The sequence below is a fragment of the Nicotiana attenuata genome, unplaced genomic scaffold (genome assembly GCF_001879085.1).
Source record: "Nicotiana attenuata strain UT unplaced genomic scaffold, NIATTr2, whole genome shotgun sequence".
NCBI classification, from domain to species: domain Eukaryota; kingdom Viridiplantae; phylum Streptophyta; class Magnoliopsida; order Solanales; family Solanaceae; genus Nicotiana; species Nicotiana attenuata.
Window position 1 is genome coordinate 787,143 of NW_017670360.1, and position 19,241 is coordinate 806,383.

The following is a 19,241-nucleotide window of genomic DNA, read 5'->3' on the forward strand; positions in this document are numbered from 1 at the left end:
TATAAATGTTTTAAAAGATTGTATCATGATTTACATTTTTCTAGTCTTTTCATTTAAAATGATAAAGAGTATTAATTAATATAATTGTTATCGTTTTATATCAATGTGGGTTGCATTATTTTTGTAAAGCATTATCCCAGGAACTTGAGTTAGAGAGAGTCTATGACACTTATTGAGTACCGCCGTGGTGTACTCAGCCCTCAGGGGCCCCTCTCCAAGGTCCCGCTTACTTTATATGTTTCAGGAAGAGGTGTGGTACGTGATGAGCAGATGAGGTTAGGATGACTCTCTTTCTGAGGTGTATGGTGAGGCACCACTTCTATTTCGTGGTAGCTGTTATGTTGATTCTTTATTCTCAGTTGATCGGGATTATCCCAAGTGTTTATTTTATTCTTGGGTCCTAAAGATTCCATAGACTATTAGTATTCTTTTGGGTTTGTAATTGATATTCATTCAAATATCATGAAATGAAAGAGACATTGTTATGCTTATGTATTTTCAATTATTGAAAATGACTTATTTAAAGATTATACTTCATGTATGATTTTAATCATTTAAAATGATTCTGTTAGGCTTCTGCATGCATATGTTAGTCATATAGATGGATATTCTAGTATGGGTTGGTTTGCCCGAATTGGGTAATATGCCGGGTGCCGGTCACGTAGTTTTGGGTCGTGACAGTAGCACAATTGAATTTGTAACTAGTTTAGTTAGATGTAAAAACTGCATTTTTACATGGAGACTTGGAAGAGGAAATCTATATGACTCAGCTAGAAGGATTCAAAGTTGTTGCAAAAGGAAAATATGGTGTGCAAACTTGAAAAATCGTTGTACGGATTGAAACAATCTTCTAGACAATGGTACAAATGATTTGACAAGTTTATATTGCGGCAGAAGTACAGAAGAAGCAAATACGATCATTGTGTATATTGTGTATATTTGCGCAATCTTGAAGACTCCTTCATATATCTTCTCCTATACGTTGATGATATGTTGATAGCTTCCAAAAGTCAAGAGGAAATTGAGAAGTTGAAGGTTCAACTAAGAAAGGAGTTTGAGATAAAGGATTTGGGTGAGGCGAAGAGAATTTTTGGCATGGTGATAAGAAGAGATAGACATTCAAAGAAACTTTATCTATCTCAGAAAGAATACTTGAAGAGAGTAATATATCGATTTGGCATAAGTGAGAACACGAAGTCGGTTAGCACTCCGCTGGCTCCTCACTTTAAGCTTGGTGCTGCAATATCGCCGAAGAATGAATTCGAACGAGAGTATATGTCAAGAGTACCATATGTGAATGCCGCTGGTAGCTTGATGTATGCAATGGTTTGCACAAGACCTAATATTTCACTTGTTATCGGAGTTGTAAGCAATTATATGCATGATCCAGGAAAGGAGCATTGGCAAGCTGTGAAATTGATTCTATGGTATGTCCGTAATACTATAGATATTGGATTTATTTTTGAGCAGGAAGATAGTCAGTATCTGCTTGGATATTGTGTCTCGGATTACGCGGGTGATTTGGACAAACATAGATCAACTACTGGTTATGTTTTCACTTTTGCAAATGCACCAGTTAGTTGGAAGTCTACTTTGCAGTCAACTGTTGCTTTGTCTACTACTGAGACAATGTACATGGCAATTACGGAGACTGTAAAGGAGACAAGTTGGCTTCAAAGGTTGCTTACAGAGCTTGGTATTGGTCAAGAAAGTATCACACTATTTTGTGATAGTCAAGGTGCTATCCAATTAGCAAAGAACCAAGTTTATCATGCAAGGACGAAGCACATTGATGTTCGATATTACAGAAGAAGGTGGAGTCATGGTGCAGAAAACCCTGCCGATATGCTAACAATAGTAGTGACTGCGATCAAGTTTCAACATTGTTTGAACTTGATCAACATTGTTGAACTTTGAAGATTGAAGTTAAAGACACAATTAAATTTATCAATGAGAGAAAATTGAAAAAGTGAAATCTTGCCAAGGTGGGGATTTGTTGAATTTGACAAGATTAATGTGAACTAGTGTGAACATTTGGAAGCCTTCTTTTATGAGGAAATTGGTAGATGCATTTTCTCATGCATTTACATTGTATGATCACATTTAATGTGATGTCATGCATGACATTATTAAGGCAATTTTTTTCCTTCTATAAATAGCAAGGGTTTTGTTCATTCGTAAAAGATCTTTCACTTGCCTTCCTATCCCCTAAGACATTTGAATCTTCTTTCTCTCTTGTAATATTTCACTTGTATTTTTGGAGTGAAATAAAATTTAAGTTGATTGTGTCCGAGGACTAGGCAAAAATCAAATTTTGCCGAACCTCGTAAACTTCTGGTGTTCTTTTTATTATTGTCTCACTTACTATTTACTAACTACCTTTAAATATAGTAATTATGATCTAATCACTCTATATATTCGGCTTCCACAGCATCAGCATCTAAGAAGATAGACAATATCCATATTATTAGATCAAGCCAAGATGATGAAGACTGCTGAAAAAGAAATGTACAGAGTGTGCAACCTAGGCAATGTTGATATGGCATCCACAAGTTTAACTAAGTTGACAAAGCTTCTAAGAGCCTGTTTGGCTTAGTTGATTTAAAGTAACTAATAAACAGTGAAGTGTTGAAACTGATTTTATAAATAATAAACAGTTATATATTTGGATAAAAGTGCTGAAAATGATAATGAGAAATTAAAGTGTTTGGTAAAAAAGAACTTATATGCAACTTTTTTATGTAAAACTAACTCAAATACCCTTATGATTGTTCATACTAACAGAGAGATGATTATTGCAAGAATTTTAATTCTAAGTTATTCCAAATGAAAACTATTTTATGTTTTAATTTACTTTTTAGTTCTAAATTTATCAGATAAGATTGTTTTAAATTAAATATAAATTATTTTGTGATAACCTAATATGCAATTATTAATAATTTGTAGATTTTTGGTAAATACATACTTAAATAGTCGTGTAATATTTGAATAAGAATACATGTTTTCAAATTTTCTTTCTTTCTAATTAAAAATAAACATTCAATTATGATATTTTTGAAGACCCAAAGTAAAAACCCAATAAGTAGTAAAAATTGTACGGGGCGCCCTATTTGGTCGCCCCCGTTTAAGCTATATCTATTTTTTTTTAAGGTTTCAACTTGTACCCACTTTTTAAACAACTTCAGCCCCATTTCTCCTCCTCCTTCTCCCAATAATCTCTATATCTTTTCATTACTTAACATTGATGTAACAATGAAACGTCTGTGTTTTCTTCTTTTTTTCCCTCATAGCTAGGACACTAGTGTTTTAGGAAACAAAAAATGATAAAAGCACAAACATCTGAATAAATGTACTACTTTAATTTGCTTAAGTTGATCTATCAAAAGGATCTAGCAGCTGAAAGAAGACAAACAATATTTTCATTGTTTGTCTCTCCAAATCCCTGAACGCTGAACATGAGCATTTCTGTTCTCAATTGATGGTAATCTTCGTTCCATCATTTTAATTACGTCAACAGACAATTGAGGCTGCTGCAGCTCTTTTGTAGAATATAAACGAACAAGATCGAAAACAGTAGGCATTCTTCTTCTGCTCCTCGTCGTCACCGTGGATGCAGAGAGTGCAGCCGTACATACTCAAGGGTTTTAAACGCCAGTTACAAACAAAAACTTCAGCTCTAGAACTGAAGTTCGCGAGTTATAAAATAAAAATTTCAGCTCGAGAGCTGAAATTCGCCGGTTACAAAATTAAAAACTTCAGTTCTAGAGCTGAAGTTTGCCAGTTACAAAACAAAAACTTCAGCTCTAGAGCTGAAGTTTGCCAGTTACAAAAACAAAAACTTCAGCTCTAGAGCTGAAGTTTGCCAGTTACAAAACAAAAGTTTGCCAGTTACAAAACAAAAACTTCAGCTCTAGAGCTGAATTCAAGCCCGGCTACTAGAATGCTGAAATTTTGCGTGATTGCCTTTGCTACTTCAGCTCCGTATGCTGAAGTTATGCGAAAAAGCGGGTACGCTTGTAATTTTTTTTGCAAAGCGGGCACAAGTTAAAACGTGACACAAAAATCGGATATAGATGCAAATGCCCCAATAAGTGCAGTGATTGTACATTAAGAATTTTGTGTTCTTTTTTTTTCTCATAAAAAAATAAGAAGAAGCAAAAAAATAAAAAAATAAAAAAAATCTCCATCAAGAAGAAAAGAAAAAGATGAAAGGCTTATGAACAATAAGTAAATACACTAACATGCAGCATTTCTTTACTAGGATAGAATAATTCATCATTTTATTAATGATAGTCACCACCAACAATATTTGTTTTAACAATTAAAGAATTAAAAGCATATAAGGTCAGGCGATGTGCACAAATAGCCACTAACAGCTCCTGTCTTTATTTTAAAGTCAGTGTTTTAAATGTCTTTAGTCTTTAGCCACTGGTTTAATAAACTTTAACTGCCCAGACGAAAATACCCTTTTGCTCATGTCTTTAACTTCAGGACTACATGTCCTTAACTTTTGAACTTGAAACTCTAAGTTCAGGACTTCAAGATTACATGTCCTTAACTTTTGAACCTGTAACTCTAAGCTCAGGACCTAAGGACTGATTGTCTTTAACTTTTGAACGTGTAACTGTAAGTTAAGGACTGTCTGTCCTTAACTTTTGAACTTGGAAATCAAAGTTAAGGACCTATTGTCCTTAGCTTTTGAACTTGTAACTGTAAGTTAAGGACTGCATGTCCTTTAGAACTTATAACTGTAAGTTAAGGACTTCCTGTCCTTAACTTTTGAACTTGTGTCCTTAACTATTGAACTTAACTTTAGGACTTCAAGACTACATTTTCTTAACTTTTGAACTTGAAACTCTAAGTTCAGGACCATGTCCTTAACTTTTGAATTTAACTTTAGGACTTCAGAACTACATGTCCTTAGACTTTTGAATTTAACTTTAGGACTTCAGAACTACATGTCCTTAGCTTATGGGAAGGAATTACATTTCCTGTTTACTCTATCACTCTTTTTCTTATTTTCAGAATTTTTAGATCTAAAAATAAATTGTCAAAGCATAGTCTAAGCAACAACTCTAAACAGTTAAAGGTGTTTAATTTGTTTTAGTAATAGACCCAAAATGAATTCTCTAAGGATGTTTTGTTTCTACCTATGTATTATATATTGGCTGAAATTAAAAATAACAGAAGTAGTATAATTGTGGATTTTCAAGTCATGAAGTGTCTCGACAATGGAAAATCTTATTTGCACCTTGTATAGACACCAAATTGATTAATTTAACTGTAGGAACCAATATTTAACAATTAAAAGATTTGTACCAAGAGAACATCAGAGAATACGAAGTCTTTATGTTTTGAATGCATCGATGTATTTCTGTTTGGGGAGGAAAGGGTAACATAGTCTTTTCATATTAATTTTAATAGACTAGTGGCTACTATTGCTAAGCATTAAAAATGCTGGATAAAAACTAAATACCAGCTTAAACAGTGACTACCCCACGCGATTTCCACCGTAAGGTCTTACACAACAATGTAAGTTAAGAATCTAAGAAAATAATGGAGAGGCTCATCCAAAAGGACCAAAACATTACAAAGAAAAATAAAAGGGTGGAACGAAGTCGTGGAAACGGAGTGGGTTAGGAGACAGGACATTTAAAAATGGTAATTTAGGGATAAAATAGTAAAATTATTAGTCAAACTAAAAGTGGTTATAAGCTAAAAATTCATAAGTTGGGGAAATCAACTTATGCCTTTTAACTTATTTTGGCTTATACACACTTGACTTATAAGCACTTTTAGTATTTACCAAACGAGTAGATAAACTAAAAGCTGCATATAAGCCAGTTTGACCAACTTATAAGCTATGCTAAACACCCTCCTAGTTTAGGGAGTTGGATGTGAATCTACAGCTAGAATTATAATCATCACATCAATGTAAAATTTTATTTTATAAACAATTGTTTTTGAAAATGATTGCGATGAAAATGTAATAAAAATGTATTGCAAATGTTAAATGTCATGTCTAACAATTTTCACATTATATCTGACTTCTGAAAGTCAAAAAGAACTAGCCCAGATCTAAATCAACAAGGGCACAAATGGTAAAGCCGAAGACCACCAATCGAACAAGAGATACACCATACACCTAAGAACCAGTATCTGTTGGCTTTCATTCATATATGCAATTTGTTACACTGAATAAGCCATAATAAAATCTGTGCGAACTTGCACATTTTTAGTTTATTATTATTGATTACACGTACAGTAAGTGCATGCTCATGCTTAGCTTGAATGCTCTGAGAACAAAAATTTGCCTGCAGAAACTTGGGCGTGGTGTCTCTGTTGGTTCATTTTTCACTATTGTCGCTTTCTTTTTTCATGGGATCAGAACTTACAACGGGAAGATTTCTCCGGTACTGAGTAGATGTCAACCTTCTCTCAAGAGGAGTTTTCCGCTTACTCACCACAAACCTGTTAACCCCCTTGCGCATTGGCATTATCGATGGAAAGTCTTCATCTGGTATCTGACTCAATTCAGAAATGTCTTTTATCTGAGCAACACGGCGGAACCACCTCTCAGCTTTGGCTTCTTCAGACATGTCCAAGGGATCTGGTTCCTTCACAGCAGACCCCTCCAAGCTCTTTCCTGTCCATCCACTTCTGATATTCTGGTTTCCTGGCAGCTGGGGTGAACCCACTCCCACAGTCTCAGAAGGGGATACATCATCTTTCACCGAGTTTCTACTGCCACTACTATCAGTGCTTGAAGCATCGGAAGCAAGAGAAGTCTCACCTATGTTTCCAATAGGAGGGAACCCCTGATCTCCAGAAAAATTTGGACTTACAAACCTTGAGCTTGTAAATCGATCATCAGTTCTTTGTAGATTGTTCATATCTGTGAACTTATATCCAGGATCATCTGACTTTTGATGTGTCTTCTCTACATCTGCCGTCTCAGAATAGGTTTTGGAAAGAGGATTCAAGGGTGATCCCTTGTGATATGAGTTGCTGGATAGAGATGAAGTTTCAACCCTAGACACAGAGGAAGAATCTGCGTTATCTGCCTGTTGTGTGTCCTTTTTCGCAAAGTAGCCAGGAGGGAATGGAACAAATGGGACAAAGCTACTACTGTTTGCCTGTTCCATGGCCACTTGTCTTTTGTACATTGGAGAAGTCAAAGAACGATCTTTCTTCTTGCTAACTACAAATCTGTTTTCTCCTTTACGCATTGGCATAATCTCTGGGAAGTCATCATCAGAGATGGCACTAGGTAAGTCTTTGACATCATGTAGCTCCGCAATTTTCTTGAACCAGCTCGCTGACTTCTCAGCTTGTTCTCTCTCTTTATCCTTGCTGAATGGGCGATTTGACTGCAACTTCTCCACGGACGTTCCAAAGTCATTGCCGACACTCGCTGAACTTGTTTGGTGACTAGCCTCAGGAGAGTGAAAGATACCAACTTTTTCATTCACTTTCTCATCCATTACTGAAGTTTGATTCTTTTTATCAAACATGTCTGGTGGTAATGGAACAAATGGAACATGGTTAGAACTTTTTCCTCTCTGATAAATAGCTGACTCAGTGTTTTCATCAGCAGCAACACCCATATAACTTGTTCGAGATATTTGATCCATATTCTGCTTCATTGATGTGTCAATGATATTATTTGCAGCTCCAGTCAAAGTCTCACCTTCTGGGATAACATTGTTACCCAAGTTCATGTTGTACTGGGAGTTCGCCAATCTCCTTTCCAAGGGTGTTTTCCTTGTGCTGACGACAAATTTATTTTCTCCTTTCCTCAACGGCATTATTTCAGGAAAATCATCATCAGCCGCTGCACTATCGATATCAGATGCATTGTTCATCTGAGAAACCTTAGAAAACCAACGCTGTGCCTTCTCCTCATTCTCAGCCAACCTAGGATCAATACCATTTGCATACGCAGAGTTCCCGTTGTACCCTGTCACTGAACTGGAGTGAGTAGTTCCAAGTGAAACCCCAGCTGGCCGTCCGAAGTCGCATTTCAGGCATACCACATTTCTCCCGTAATTGAAGAAATAACATCTGTGAAACCAACAAAATAATAAAGGACATATCCTACATGATTATAAAAATGCAAAGAACTAATGACTGAAATACATAAACAAAGACTTGGTGTTTACTGAGGGCATTCCCACTCCCCGCCTGTCAGCTGTCTCCTTGGTCTAGGTTCCTCACATTCAAGGCATTTGTTGTTTCTTGCAAAGTTCATGAAATTGCACCTGATCAACATTCATGCAGTCTTGGACCGTTAAAGATTATCAAAGTACAAGAACCAACAAATTAACAAGCTCAAGAGTATCACTATGTTTGGATTAAGCAAGGGAAAGAGAAGAATAGACTATGAAAGACGCAAATAATTTTACTTTGCGGTTCAGTACATTCACCTTATGTTATTGGTAGAGCTAGATGTCCGTGAAAGAAATAGCTTTAATGACAACAAAAGTAAACATTAATATTCTTATTTCCATTTAATCTCCAAAGGACTGAAAATGTTGATCCGAAGCGGTTGCACACCCTCCCCTTCTGCTCCAGCCATGATCTCACCTAATTTCACTTCAACCATAACATATACGCCAAAGAACAACTGCCTCACCCTCCTAACTCAATATTCTAGAAAGGACTAGGGTAGTTACTCTCCACGTCCGTTAGATTACGTGCCACTGTAACCTAAAACAGCTGAATTCCAGAATAGATTCTAGATATTCACTTCTTTACTCATGGAAAGAAGATGTTAGAAGGTGAGGAATGAATAACATGCAAGAAAATGAGTTATACTATATATAATAATCTTAACCTTCAAGAATACTGGAAAACCTTTATGCATGAATATTAATAGGGAAGTATATTGTTTTTTCACGTCCTAATGGAATTAATCAAAAGTACGAAGGATCACTAGAAGTGGGGTTGTCCTTGTACTGAAATAATGGACAACAAACTAAAAAGAAGAATTTTAGAAATAAGAAAGGCAAGAACAAGACAATTGTATGTACATACTTTTGGCATATCCAGTCGCCTCTCTTCATTACAAGATTTTGTCTAATAGGCCTTGGTGTTTGTCCATATCTACCTGAAAACTGATGTTGCTCTGGAGAAGGCAGGTTCACTGCTGGAGCTCCACAGCTCACTTCAACCAACTCAAGCAGAAGATTCCGGCAAGATGATTCTATAAGTTCCCTGCTATAGAGAGAGTTCTTTTCTGAAGACATGGTGGGTTTACTTGCATAACTTAATATGTACTTCATGAGATCACTTGTGTTTGCATTGTCACGGTCGAGCACCTGAAATTTTAATCGAGGTTAAGTTCCAAAAATAAAATAAACAACCTAAAAGGTAAAAAGAAAAACAATATTCAGCAACACTATATCACATGTGCATTAAAGGTGCAACAACTACAGTTATTTCAACAACTCAGCAAAAAATTAAAAGAAAAGAAATAAAGAATAAAATTACAAGACACAGGATAGCAGATTACTTTGACCAGATAGATAACTCCACTCAGCAAGGCTAAGGCAGATGGGAAGAAATCATCTAATGTTTTTTGTTCCTACTGGCATTTGAACCCTGGTCTCCACAGCCACTTCATTGACCATTAAGCCACGCCAAATGGGAGGAAATCGTCTAATGTTTTTTGTTCCTACTGGGATTTGAACCCTGGTCTCCACATCTACTTCGTTGACCATTAAGCCACACCCTTGGGCGTGGAAGACACCCTACTTTTAATAACTAAAAATTCGTCAATACAAAAAAGAAAAAAAAGAAAACTTTTGAAGCTACATCTAGGCTATTCAGATCCTAATGAATGAAACCACTCAGCAGGGAAATATCTGCTTCTTTAGTAGTGAAATATCACACAAACCCTTCGACAGATTATAACTTTTTTTTAAAATAGCACAAAGCGATACAGTTTATGGTGAAAGTGGAGGATTTCAAGACAGTTTTTCTTCTTTTCAGCAATGCAACAAAGAGATCTGGAAAATCAGGTTGATTTTGACATGGAATACATGATTGGACATCATTCCAACTTCTCTCAAGAGATATAGGATTCACTCATCTTGAATCTTTGAGACTAAAGGACTATTTGGGATATTCAGTGTTGAAGTCATTTAGCCTACACGTTGTTCTTCTAAAGCCCAAAGGTGAGCCCCTGCAGCTGCTTGCTAGTTGCAAGCCTAAATACTCTTGGCTGGCAAATAGCAAAGTAATACCGTGATGGAAAGATGGATAGAAACCCCATCAGAAGTGATATAGAACACGAACCCATAGGCGCTCAAGAAGCAGGAATGAGAAGTCTTCGGGGTGCAGGTTGAAGTCTTTGCGGGTTAAGGCTGAACCACACTGCGACCGCAAATTAGGGCTCGCGATTTCTTTAGTCTTTCTCCTTCAAGTCGACAGCAAACCTACAGCAGACCAGCGATTTCCTTTCTTCTTTCTTCATCACGTATGCTTCTCTTCATCTCTTTTCTTCTTTCTTCTTCTCCTTTCTTCTTTCTTCGAGTTTCTTCTCTGTGACTCTGTCCAATTTTTTTTCCTTCTTTCTTCTTTCTTCTTTCTTCTCTCTTCTTTCTTTTTGTTTTGGGCTCTGTTTTTAAGCGCTGTTGCTGCAACAGAACAGAGCAACACTGTGTTACTCTGTTTTTTCTTCCTTTTTCTTCTTCTTCTCTCGTCTTTCCTTTTGTTTTGGGCTCTGTATTTTATCGCTGCTGCTGCAACATAACAGAGTCTGTGTTGCTCTGTCTTTTCTTCCTTTTTCTTTTTCTTCTTCTCTTTTTTTTTTTTTGGCCCTGTTTTTTATCACTGCTGCTGCACTCAACAGATTAGTCTGAGAAAAGCTGTCTTCTCTTCAGTTCAGAGAGCTTCTTCAGTTCTTCTTCTCTTCTTTTTTTTTCTTTTTTCTGCTCTGAAAATTCCTCCTTTTTTCAGTTAAAGAGTTAGAATTAATTGCATATTGACTTGATAATTTTTTCCTATAAAAAAGTATTGAAATGGCGTCATCAGACGGTAATAAAATAAATGATATAGCTTGGGATTAGCTTGAAGAAGAATAGATGTTGCTTGTTAGTATGAATCTACTACAGCTATATATTGAGTTTTTAATTTTTGAAAATTGATATATTTATTAATATATTATTGCTATTTGAGTATTTAGTTACATATAGAATATTTTATTTTTTTGTACAAATTGTCGCTTCACAGCAAAAAGGCGAGCATCGAAAAGCGAACCCTCGTCGCTATTTGTCGCCGCACGCTATCCAAGCGATTCACATAAAAAAGGCGAGCGCTACGCTTCTCACCTGAGTGAAGCGGGCCCTCTTGTATTCCCTAGGTTATGCAGTTATCTTCCCTGGCCTGACAGTAGTCAAGGGAAAATCACTTGAGCTTTTTTGCCTTTGCTCCTTCTTTCCGGAGCGCACTAACGAAAAACCTGAGATAATTCTTAGCTGCTGTGAAAGTTAGCGTCTTAAAGAAAGTAAGTATCGCTTTTTATCGCCTCACGCTATCCAAAACATTGGGTTTGGCATTCGCTCTACCAACCCCGTCATTCTTTTTGTGACGAAGGTGCGTATTTACGAAGTATGATCCTCATTAATCTCTATTATTTGTGCATTCACAAAGCTTAGACTAATCATATCTCATGTGAATCAAATAAGCAATTTAGACATCATGCACGTGAGCATGTCAAATTTATGTATAGGAATATTATTATTTTTTAAAATAAGATAGGTAATGTGTACAGAGAAATTTTAACTATATGTTCCAATTTTTCCATCATGGATAGTGTCATGTGGCACAACCCAATTTCACGAATAGATCATTAAACGGAAGATCCAACTTATTTTACATGAAACTTTAACCTAATTTCACAAGTAGATCATGAATAACTCTTTTTAGAAAAGGTACCGTCCAAATTGCAAAATGGAGCATGCACTAGTGAAGCAACCTCAAGCACTCGTGATTTAAAGAAAAAAAGATGAAACAATTAGGGACCAAACACGTGAAAATATTTCATAGGTAAAACACGTGAAAAATATTAGGGACCAAACACGTGAAAAAAAGGACAAAATACTAGGGACCAAACACGTGATAGCAACAAAGTGACGTGACCACTGAATTGTGTGAACTAACCCTTCTAAGGTTTAAGCTGTTAAAACCTTCTTTCTTTGGATCCCTCACGTGCACGTCTGATTTTTTTCTTGGACCAAATAAATGAATTTTTTTTGGAACGGTGACAGCAAATATTGAATCCAAGTTCTGATTTTTCTGATAGCATATTGAATTATGTGAACCACCTTATCTAAAAACTTAAGTAATTAGAGAGGGGGCATTGTTCATAAATCAGACACCTCAAACCTTCAAGTGTTAGATTGGAACATCTAGGTCATTTAATTAAAACAAGTACTAAAATGAATGCATATTGGTCTAAAGTAATCCTTAACAGGAAGTTTGAGAATTATTTCCCAATGCCCAACTATTTTCTAATTTTCATTTTATTTTTTGGCCTTATGGCATGATAAATGTAATAAGAACTAGCTGAACCTCTATTTGCATCTCCACTATAATACCAATCAATCAAAATCATCCTCTTATTTGGAGATTCAAAAGGATGCTTTTTATCTCACAACTCACGCCTTAATCACGATGTCCTCAACCTTCATTACCGTAAAGCCCCGTAAGTTTTAAATGTTAATTACGGCTAATTACAGGCCTAATGATGTAACTATGCCCCCAAGGTGTAAACGGATCCACACGAAGGAACATGATAATCTATGTATGGTATGGTCTAAAAGTGGTTTGTAATGATAAAAGAACAAGGAAAGATGAAAACTTGAAGTTGGTGACAAGAGCTGGCGTCTAGGCACTGACGCATTGTCGAGCTGGTCTCACGCCGCAAGAGAGAGTTCCCGGCCAAAAACATAAGACCATACAATTTGTTTATCAGTACATGAGACAATACAGTTATGGCCAGAGTGAGCTTGTTGCGAGAAACTCACATGGACTGAGTCAAGGAGCTCGAGTCGAGGGATAGCGTTAGGAGGCCAAAATGTTGAGGCATTGCAATTTGGGGTAATTGCGCAATCACTACAGGGAAAGGACCTGGGCAGACCAACCATGCCTCACGATGGCCTCACATCGCGAGAACGCCGAGAAGGCTCGATCCAGGCAGGGGACAAGTTCTGTGACGAGCGTGCGCCACGAGAAACCCAAGGGCTATAAACTATGTCAACAGTAACTATTCAGTTATTCCTCAAACATTTGGCTGGAGATCCAAATCATATTGGAGCAATTCTTTAAAATTGCAATTAACATGATTGTAAGGCAGTAAAATAAGGGTTCCCAGGCTTCAACCATAGTAAAAACTGAGCATCAACTTCAGTATCAAAAATGTCTCCTCAAGTTAAGCAATTTAGCTTTGAGCTACTTAGCTTAATAAGGAAGCTCAACCTTGAAGGGGTCCAACATGGATTGGTTTGCACTAAAGATATATAATTACTTTAAAATTGGTATAATGTCCACACATTTAACAGAATCTTTAAGCTTATTTCCAAACTGGTTCGACTAAGGCAATCATATATTAAACTCAGTTTTAATATGTATAAATTCTTAAAATAAACTTATTTGACGAAGGGACGCTGTAACGGACTAACGGAATATTTTATTCTATCATAGCATTGTGCTTACCGTGCTCCCGCCAATACCCAAGAAAGCCCTCATTCTTCTTGCCGTCTCAAGAGCAGCTTTGAACAAAAATGGTGTCCCATTTGATACCACGATCTCAATATCCCTCCTTGAAAGCGATCTATAAAACATGAAACAGAAGCACACAAAGATGAAAATAATGTTCATATTATCTCATAAGTATCTAAAACCTACATTTCAGTGCTTTGTCTAAAGCAAAGTGCTTAGGAGCAGAATTATTTTGGAGAAGTACTAAATCTTCTTGCCATAGACATTTCAGAAATCAAATAACTTTTAAATTTTCAACATTCAATCATTGGTAATTTTAAACGAATCAAATAAGAGACATCAGGAATATTCAATCTTCAACATACATACTTGTATAGATATGCATAAAATACTTCCAACAGCTGCCTTTAGATACAAACATATGTCAATATCTACATATGTCCTTGATTATTTATTTCTATATCTCACTCTGTCCTCACTCCATTTGGTTCTTTTTTTCTTGGAATACCTTCAGATAGGCCTCTTCATCTTTACTTATGAACTTAAATGGATAACCAATACTCTTGCTCGTGAGCCAAACCAAATAACCCTATAACCTTTTTCAAGCTGTATTCTTTCCTTTTCTTTATATATCATAGAGATCCCCTATGGCAAGTGATCCACCGTTTGAAACATAGTGGATAATGTGCTCGTCCATCTAATTCACTTATGTTTGAAGTTGTCTCCAATCTTCATTATGTCATATCGTATTTCAATTATAAAGAAAAGGGTCTGAAGAAAAATATCAAACAACAAGGACGAAAAATAAAATGTCCACCACTCAAGGCAATATAACAGTATTGAGAATTTCCACGAATTAGTAGCAGAGGCTAAGATTATTCCAAGTGTTCCTAGAAACAAAATGAAAAGAGAGAAATAGAAAAGAAATCAAACCCTATGAGATTGGGGCGTTCCCGAGCAAAAGTTAAGCAGACGCTGGCAGCACGAACGAAGTCATCGGACAACTCTTCGTACGCCACGAAGGAGTCTTCTACTGCGGGAGCTAGCTGGCCATTGGCAGTAAGAACACTAATAAAGCTACACCATTCAGGCCAAGGGTGGGAGATAAAACAAGACGAAGAGGAGTTGAGTGGGTTATTATTATTATTAATGGGTTGCGCGTGGAATTGTTGTTGTTGTTGGGAGGAATTGATGGGCGAAAGAGGGGATATATGGGCGTGACTGTAGACTGTGAAGCGACGTGAAGCGGAGGGAAAACGGCGAAGGTGGAGCAAAGAAGGGCGTCGGAGGTGATTAAGGAGAGTGGGGAATGGAGTGGCGAGGAGGGAGATGAACCTCGACGTGCCGCCCATTTTTGGGGGTTTTGCTAAACCTTTTGAAAGACAAGTACAGCAAAAGCTTATTACTGAGACGGGAATTAGCTTCTGGCTAAAGCGGGTCTGAGATAGTTTGGAGAAAGTTTGGATATGGACCATTCGATGGGGAAAAATCTTGCGACTATCAATATTATGCATTTCTTTCTCTTTTTGTTTGCTTTTTAAAGGTTATAGAGTGAAAAATAATATATTTCTAATCTTTTTTGGGTCTTCCTTTTCTCTCTTATTTTTTCCTACTACTATTGGAGGGGCGTCCATGCTAGAACCAGGGGCGCCTGCTCTACCCTCCTTTGGATATCAAGAAGGAGAGGTTGCTCTAATTCCGGAACGAGGACCTCGCGTGGAATGGGCGCAACTTCGGGCTCGGGGCGCATATAGGGCCTAAGGTCAAAGTTTAATATGGGGCCTAAGGTCAAAGTTTGTATCTTAGTCAGATTTCTCATAAACCTCTTCTTCTTCTTCAATTTGGATGTTGTTATTATCTGACTCAACTAAGTTAGTGACTTGTTCATCTACAGAATATTCTCTTATACATTTTGCGATTTAGTTTTTTCATTCTTTGTCAAAATTTTCTCAAGAGCTCCTTTTTGAGATTTTATTAAATTTTCAACTTTTCTTTTCTTTTCTTTACTCTCTGCACCCCGTATGCAGATGCAGGTATTTATCCACCCGTTAGCGGGTTTTGGCTGATTAGAGGCAGAGTTGTAGGAGTTAGCGAGGTGACTGCCAGCGTTCGCAGCACCGTTTTCCCTCTCTTTTGTTCATTATTCCGATTTTGTATATTTTAGACCTTGTAGTTGGATTTACACTCTAATAGATGCTCGTGACTTGTGACGCCCCGATTAGGGCTATGTTGGGTTGTATTTCCGCTATTTAATATTATTAAGTCATATTTTGGCTGTTCATTCATGTTTAAATTATTTTTGAAAAGACGAGTTGGGTTAGTTGGCTGGCCTCGTCTTCACGAGAGGCGCCATCACGACCAGTGCGGGGTTTGGGTCGTGACAAGTTGGTATCAGAGACAAGGTTACTAGGTCTCACGAGTCATGAGCAGGTTTAGTAGAGTCTCGCGAATTAGTACGGAGACGTCTGTATTTATCCTCGAGAGGCTGCAGAACCTTTAGGAAGACTTCATATTCTTGGAATTCTTATCGTGCGTCCTTGATTCAGCTTGAAATGTAACTCTTGAAATTCCTTCCATGCGTTCGCATGCGCGCTCAGTATCAGGTGTGCCTTGATGGCTTGTGATTCCCCGATCGAGGGGCGAGATGTGATTTTTGTGAGCTTGATGTTGGACCAGTCTGGAGGACTTGAGGCCGAGTCCTTGCCTATGGCTTGAGCACCGAAGTGCTGATTGGGTGAGCAAGTGTTTTGAATTTAAATGTTCGGTATTGTCCCTATTAGTGGGGGTGACGGCTGGTTAGCTACGTGATGAGTATGTTAGTACTGCGAGATGTATCTATGTGACTTGGAAAGTCTGCTAGATGATAGATGAACTATTAAGTGTATGATTTCCATTGTGATTGGATGTGTATCTCCGAGTTATGGGCGCGTGAGGAATCTTTTCGTGTCTCCTAGTTGGGAGTGAAGTAAATTTTATGTTGCGGTATGAGTTCAGACTCGGGAAGATTAAGGGGCTGAGTAATGTGTATGACGATGGAAGGTATACGGAAATGTTATAGTGAGGCGAAGCAGGTGGGTTATCCCCTGCGGAGTGTTCTGAAGTGGTGTGATCCTTATGTGTATGTTAGAAGATCTCATGTGTAATTGAAGGGTACGTGTTGAAATTTAAAATTTTGGGTCGCTTAAGAGAGTGGGCTTAACTGCTGCGGGGATGAATGCGAGATTTGCAAAAGGTTTACAATACTGGATGATTTGTGTTTTCACAAACTTATAAATGATTTGAGTTTAATCTCGCTATGGTATTGTGGCATCAGTAGAGTAAAAGTGTTATGAGTTATTGAGTGTATCTTGATCTATGGCTTCGAGCCAAGTGGGGGAGTCTGCTGTGAGTAGTTGATTGCACGGTTAGGTGCTATGTTGGTTCCAGTTTGAGGCGTGCGAGTGAATTAGCTATGACTTGCGGAAATTGAGACCGATGATGGTTGGAGTAAAGGAAAAATGTTGACAAAGGTTATATTATGCTTCATAGAGTAAGAAATCACGGGATGTCTTAAGTGGGTACTGGTAGAGAATGTTCGGTGCATGGAGCAGGAAGTTGCTGGGTTGTACTGGGAAGATGATTTCATTTTGCGGTATCGGAGTGCCAATGAGGCACGGGTGGTTCTGTTCATTAAGTCAGGTAAGTTGCAGTTTGAATAAAGAGTGAATGATTTTCGAGAATGGTTCTAATGTGTTCAAGATTCTACAGGGAACAATCGGGTATCTTAAGGTTGTGTAGGTGGTTAGAAATGGTTGTTTTCATTGGAAGAGGTCAAGACTTGTGGTATTTCTATGTGAATTATGGGATTCTATGTATCAGTATCAGAAAAGTAAAGGTAACGGACTTAGATTCGCTGGAAGTCCTTCAGAGTAAAGTATTCTGGAATGTGGTGTTCCTGAGAATATTTGAGAGAGTATTCAGCGGCTTATGGGTCTTAGACAGTGTAGTCTTATGCTTGGGTCTCGTGTGGTAAACCTGGGTCAAGGCATTGTGGTGCTACAGCAAGAGGGAATATCAAGTTGATGATGAATCGGAAGAAAATTTAGATATATGGAGTAGCTTGATAATAGACCGAATCGGTATGGTAAGGTATGATTAATTCTTTGTATGTGTTCGAGGTAATGGGTTCTTACAGGTATCTTGCAGCAATGCTCTTGGGTTTTGATGACTTGCTTAGCTTGGTCTAGTTAGAAGGATTCAGTCCTGGCAGTTTAATTTGTGCAAACGGAATTGGGAGAGTTCTTGTTGATTTCTATCGTAGTTGGAGAAGTGCACTTTCTATGAATGTGAGAGGCATGGGATGTGTAATGATTTTCTTCTAGATGGGATCAATGGAAGTTCTTGACTAGTTGAGCGCGTAGATGTCTGTGGCTCGGAAGGGAGATAAAAGTTTTCATGTTATCCTTGGATGGTATGGTATATGTGGTATGTTGTGGGGGACAGAGACTGGCGTGTTAGGTTACAATTCAGTTCTGAAAGGGAGTTCATAAAACTCTTAGACAACGAGTAGCCAGGGAAATTTTTGAGTATCTATCGTGAAATGATTGGGTATTAAAGTTGTGCGTGTGTTCGGACAGCAAATTGGGATCTAACACGGTGAGTCATGTGCCGTATGGATGTGGAGACGGAAGTTCTCATATATAGTCTATTGATGTGATTATAGATCGTGTGTATCGGCTATTTAGCAACTACCGGGTTCTGGAGGCCCGAGTAGATCTTTCTTTGCTTGGTATGTTAGATTTTGGTTATGATATTGGGGTGTAGGCTGGTTGTCTCAATGTTGGGTTATTCCGGACTATTGCGCTATGGGCTATGCCGGAAATGCCACGGGTTGAGTGGCGAGGTGCGTCGGCTTATGTTCTAGCAGAGTGGTTTATATTTCAAAGATCTAGCGGACGGCTGGGAAGGATTGCTTTTCTTAATTAGGCCTTCGTGATGGATGTCAGTGCAGAGGTTTCTACCCTTGATTCAGTTCCGGTGTTGAGGGACTTTTCGGATGCGTCTCTTGTGGCCGGGCATGTCGCCGGGCAAGGTTGTGGATTTTGGTATTGATTGGTGCCAGTCACCGTATCGTATGGCTCTGGCAGGAGTTATAGTAGTGGAAGGAGAAGTCTCAGGCTTCCTTGGTAAGGAGTTTGTTGGCAGGCCAATGTGGATGCATGTTCTAGCTTGAGTCGGCTTGGTTGGCCCCGAATTGTATTGTTAAGGGATAGGTTATGTTCTATCGGGTGTTCTATCGGGTTTGCATGGTGTATGTTATTTGTTTCACCGAGGGTGTAATGATTTGTTTTGGTTCCAGACATCAGATTGTGCGTGGTTGTCAATTTCGAGCTTAGTGATTGGAGGCATTTCATGTGGAGCAGTGTTTGAATAGGGTCGCGCATAGCAGTGAGGCTACGTGGAGATATGACCTTTCGGGGTAGATTCATGTGTTCTATTTCTATGATGTGAGTCAGGGTCTTAGCCTTGTGTTGTGA

General features: G+C 37.9%; 1 protein-coding gene across 1 annotated transcript; it reads right to left on the bottom strand.

Annotated features, from left to right (window-relative positions):
* Positions 1-5,981: 5,981 nt before the first annotated feature.
* LOC109238347 (zinc finger protein VAR3, chloroplastic) lies at positions 5,982-15,220 on the bottom strand. The gene is made up of 5 exons (XM_019404780.1): positions 14,659-15,220; positions 13,720-13,837; positions 9,037-9,320; positions 8,163-8,261; positions 5,982-8,064 (listed from the first exon to the last, which is right to left on the bottom strand). Exons 1-5 carry the CDS (start codon positions 15,198-15,200, stop codon positions 6,348-6,350), a joined length of 2,760 nt encoding a protein of 919 aa, XP_019260325.1. The 5' UTR covers positions 15,201-15,220; the 3' UTR covers positions 5,982-6,347.
* Positions 15,221-19,241: the final 4,021 nt, after the last annotated feature.

Excerpts from the sequence above, each read along its gene's own strand:
- LOC109238347 (XM_019404780.1), bottom strand. The coding sequence starts at position 15,200 with ATGGTCCATATCCAAACTTTCTCCAAACTATCTCAGACCCGCTTTAGC. Across the intron at positions 13,838-14,658 it reads GAACGCCCCAATCTCATAGG|ATCGCTTTCAAGGAGGGATA; the intron begins GTTTGATTTCTT and ends CATGTTTTATAG. Across the intron at positions 8,262-9,036 it reads GGCGACTGGATATGCCAAAA|GTGCAATTTCATGAACTTTG; the intron begins GTATGTACATAC and ends AATGTTGATCAG.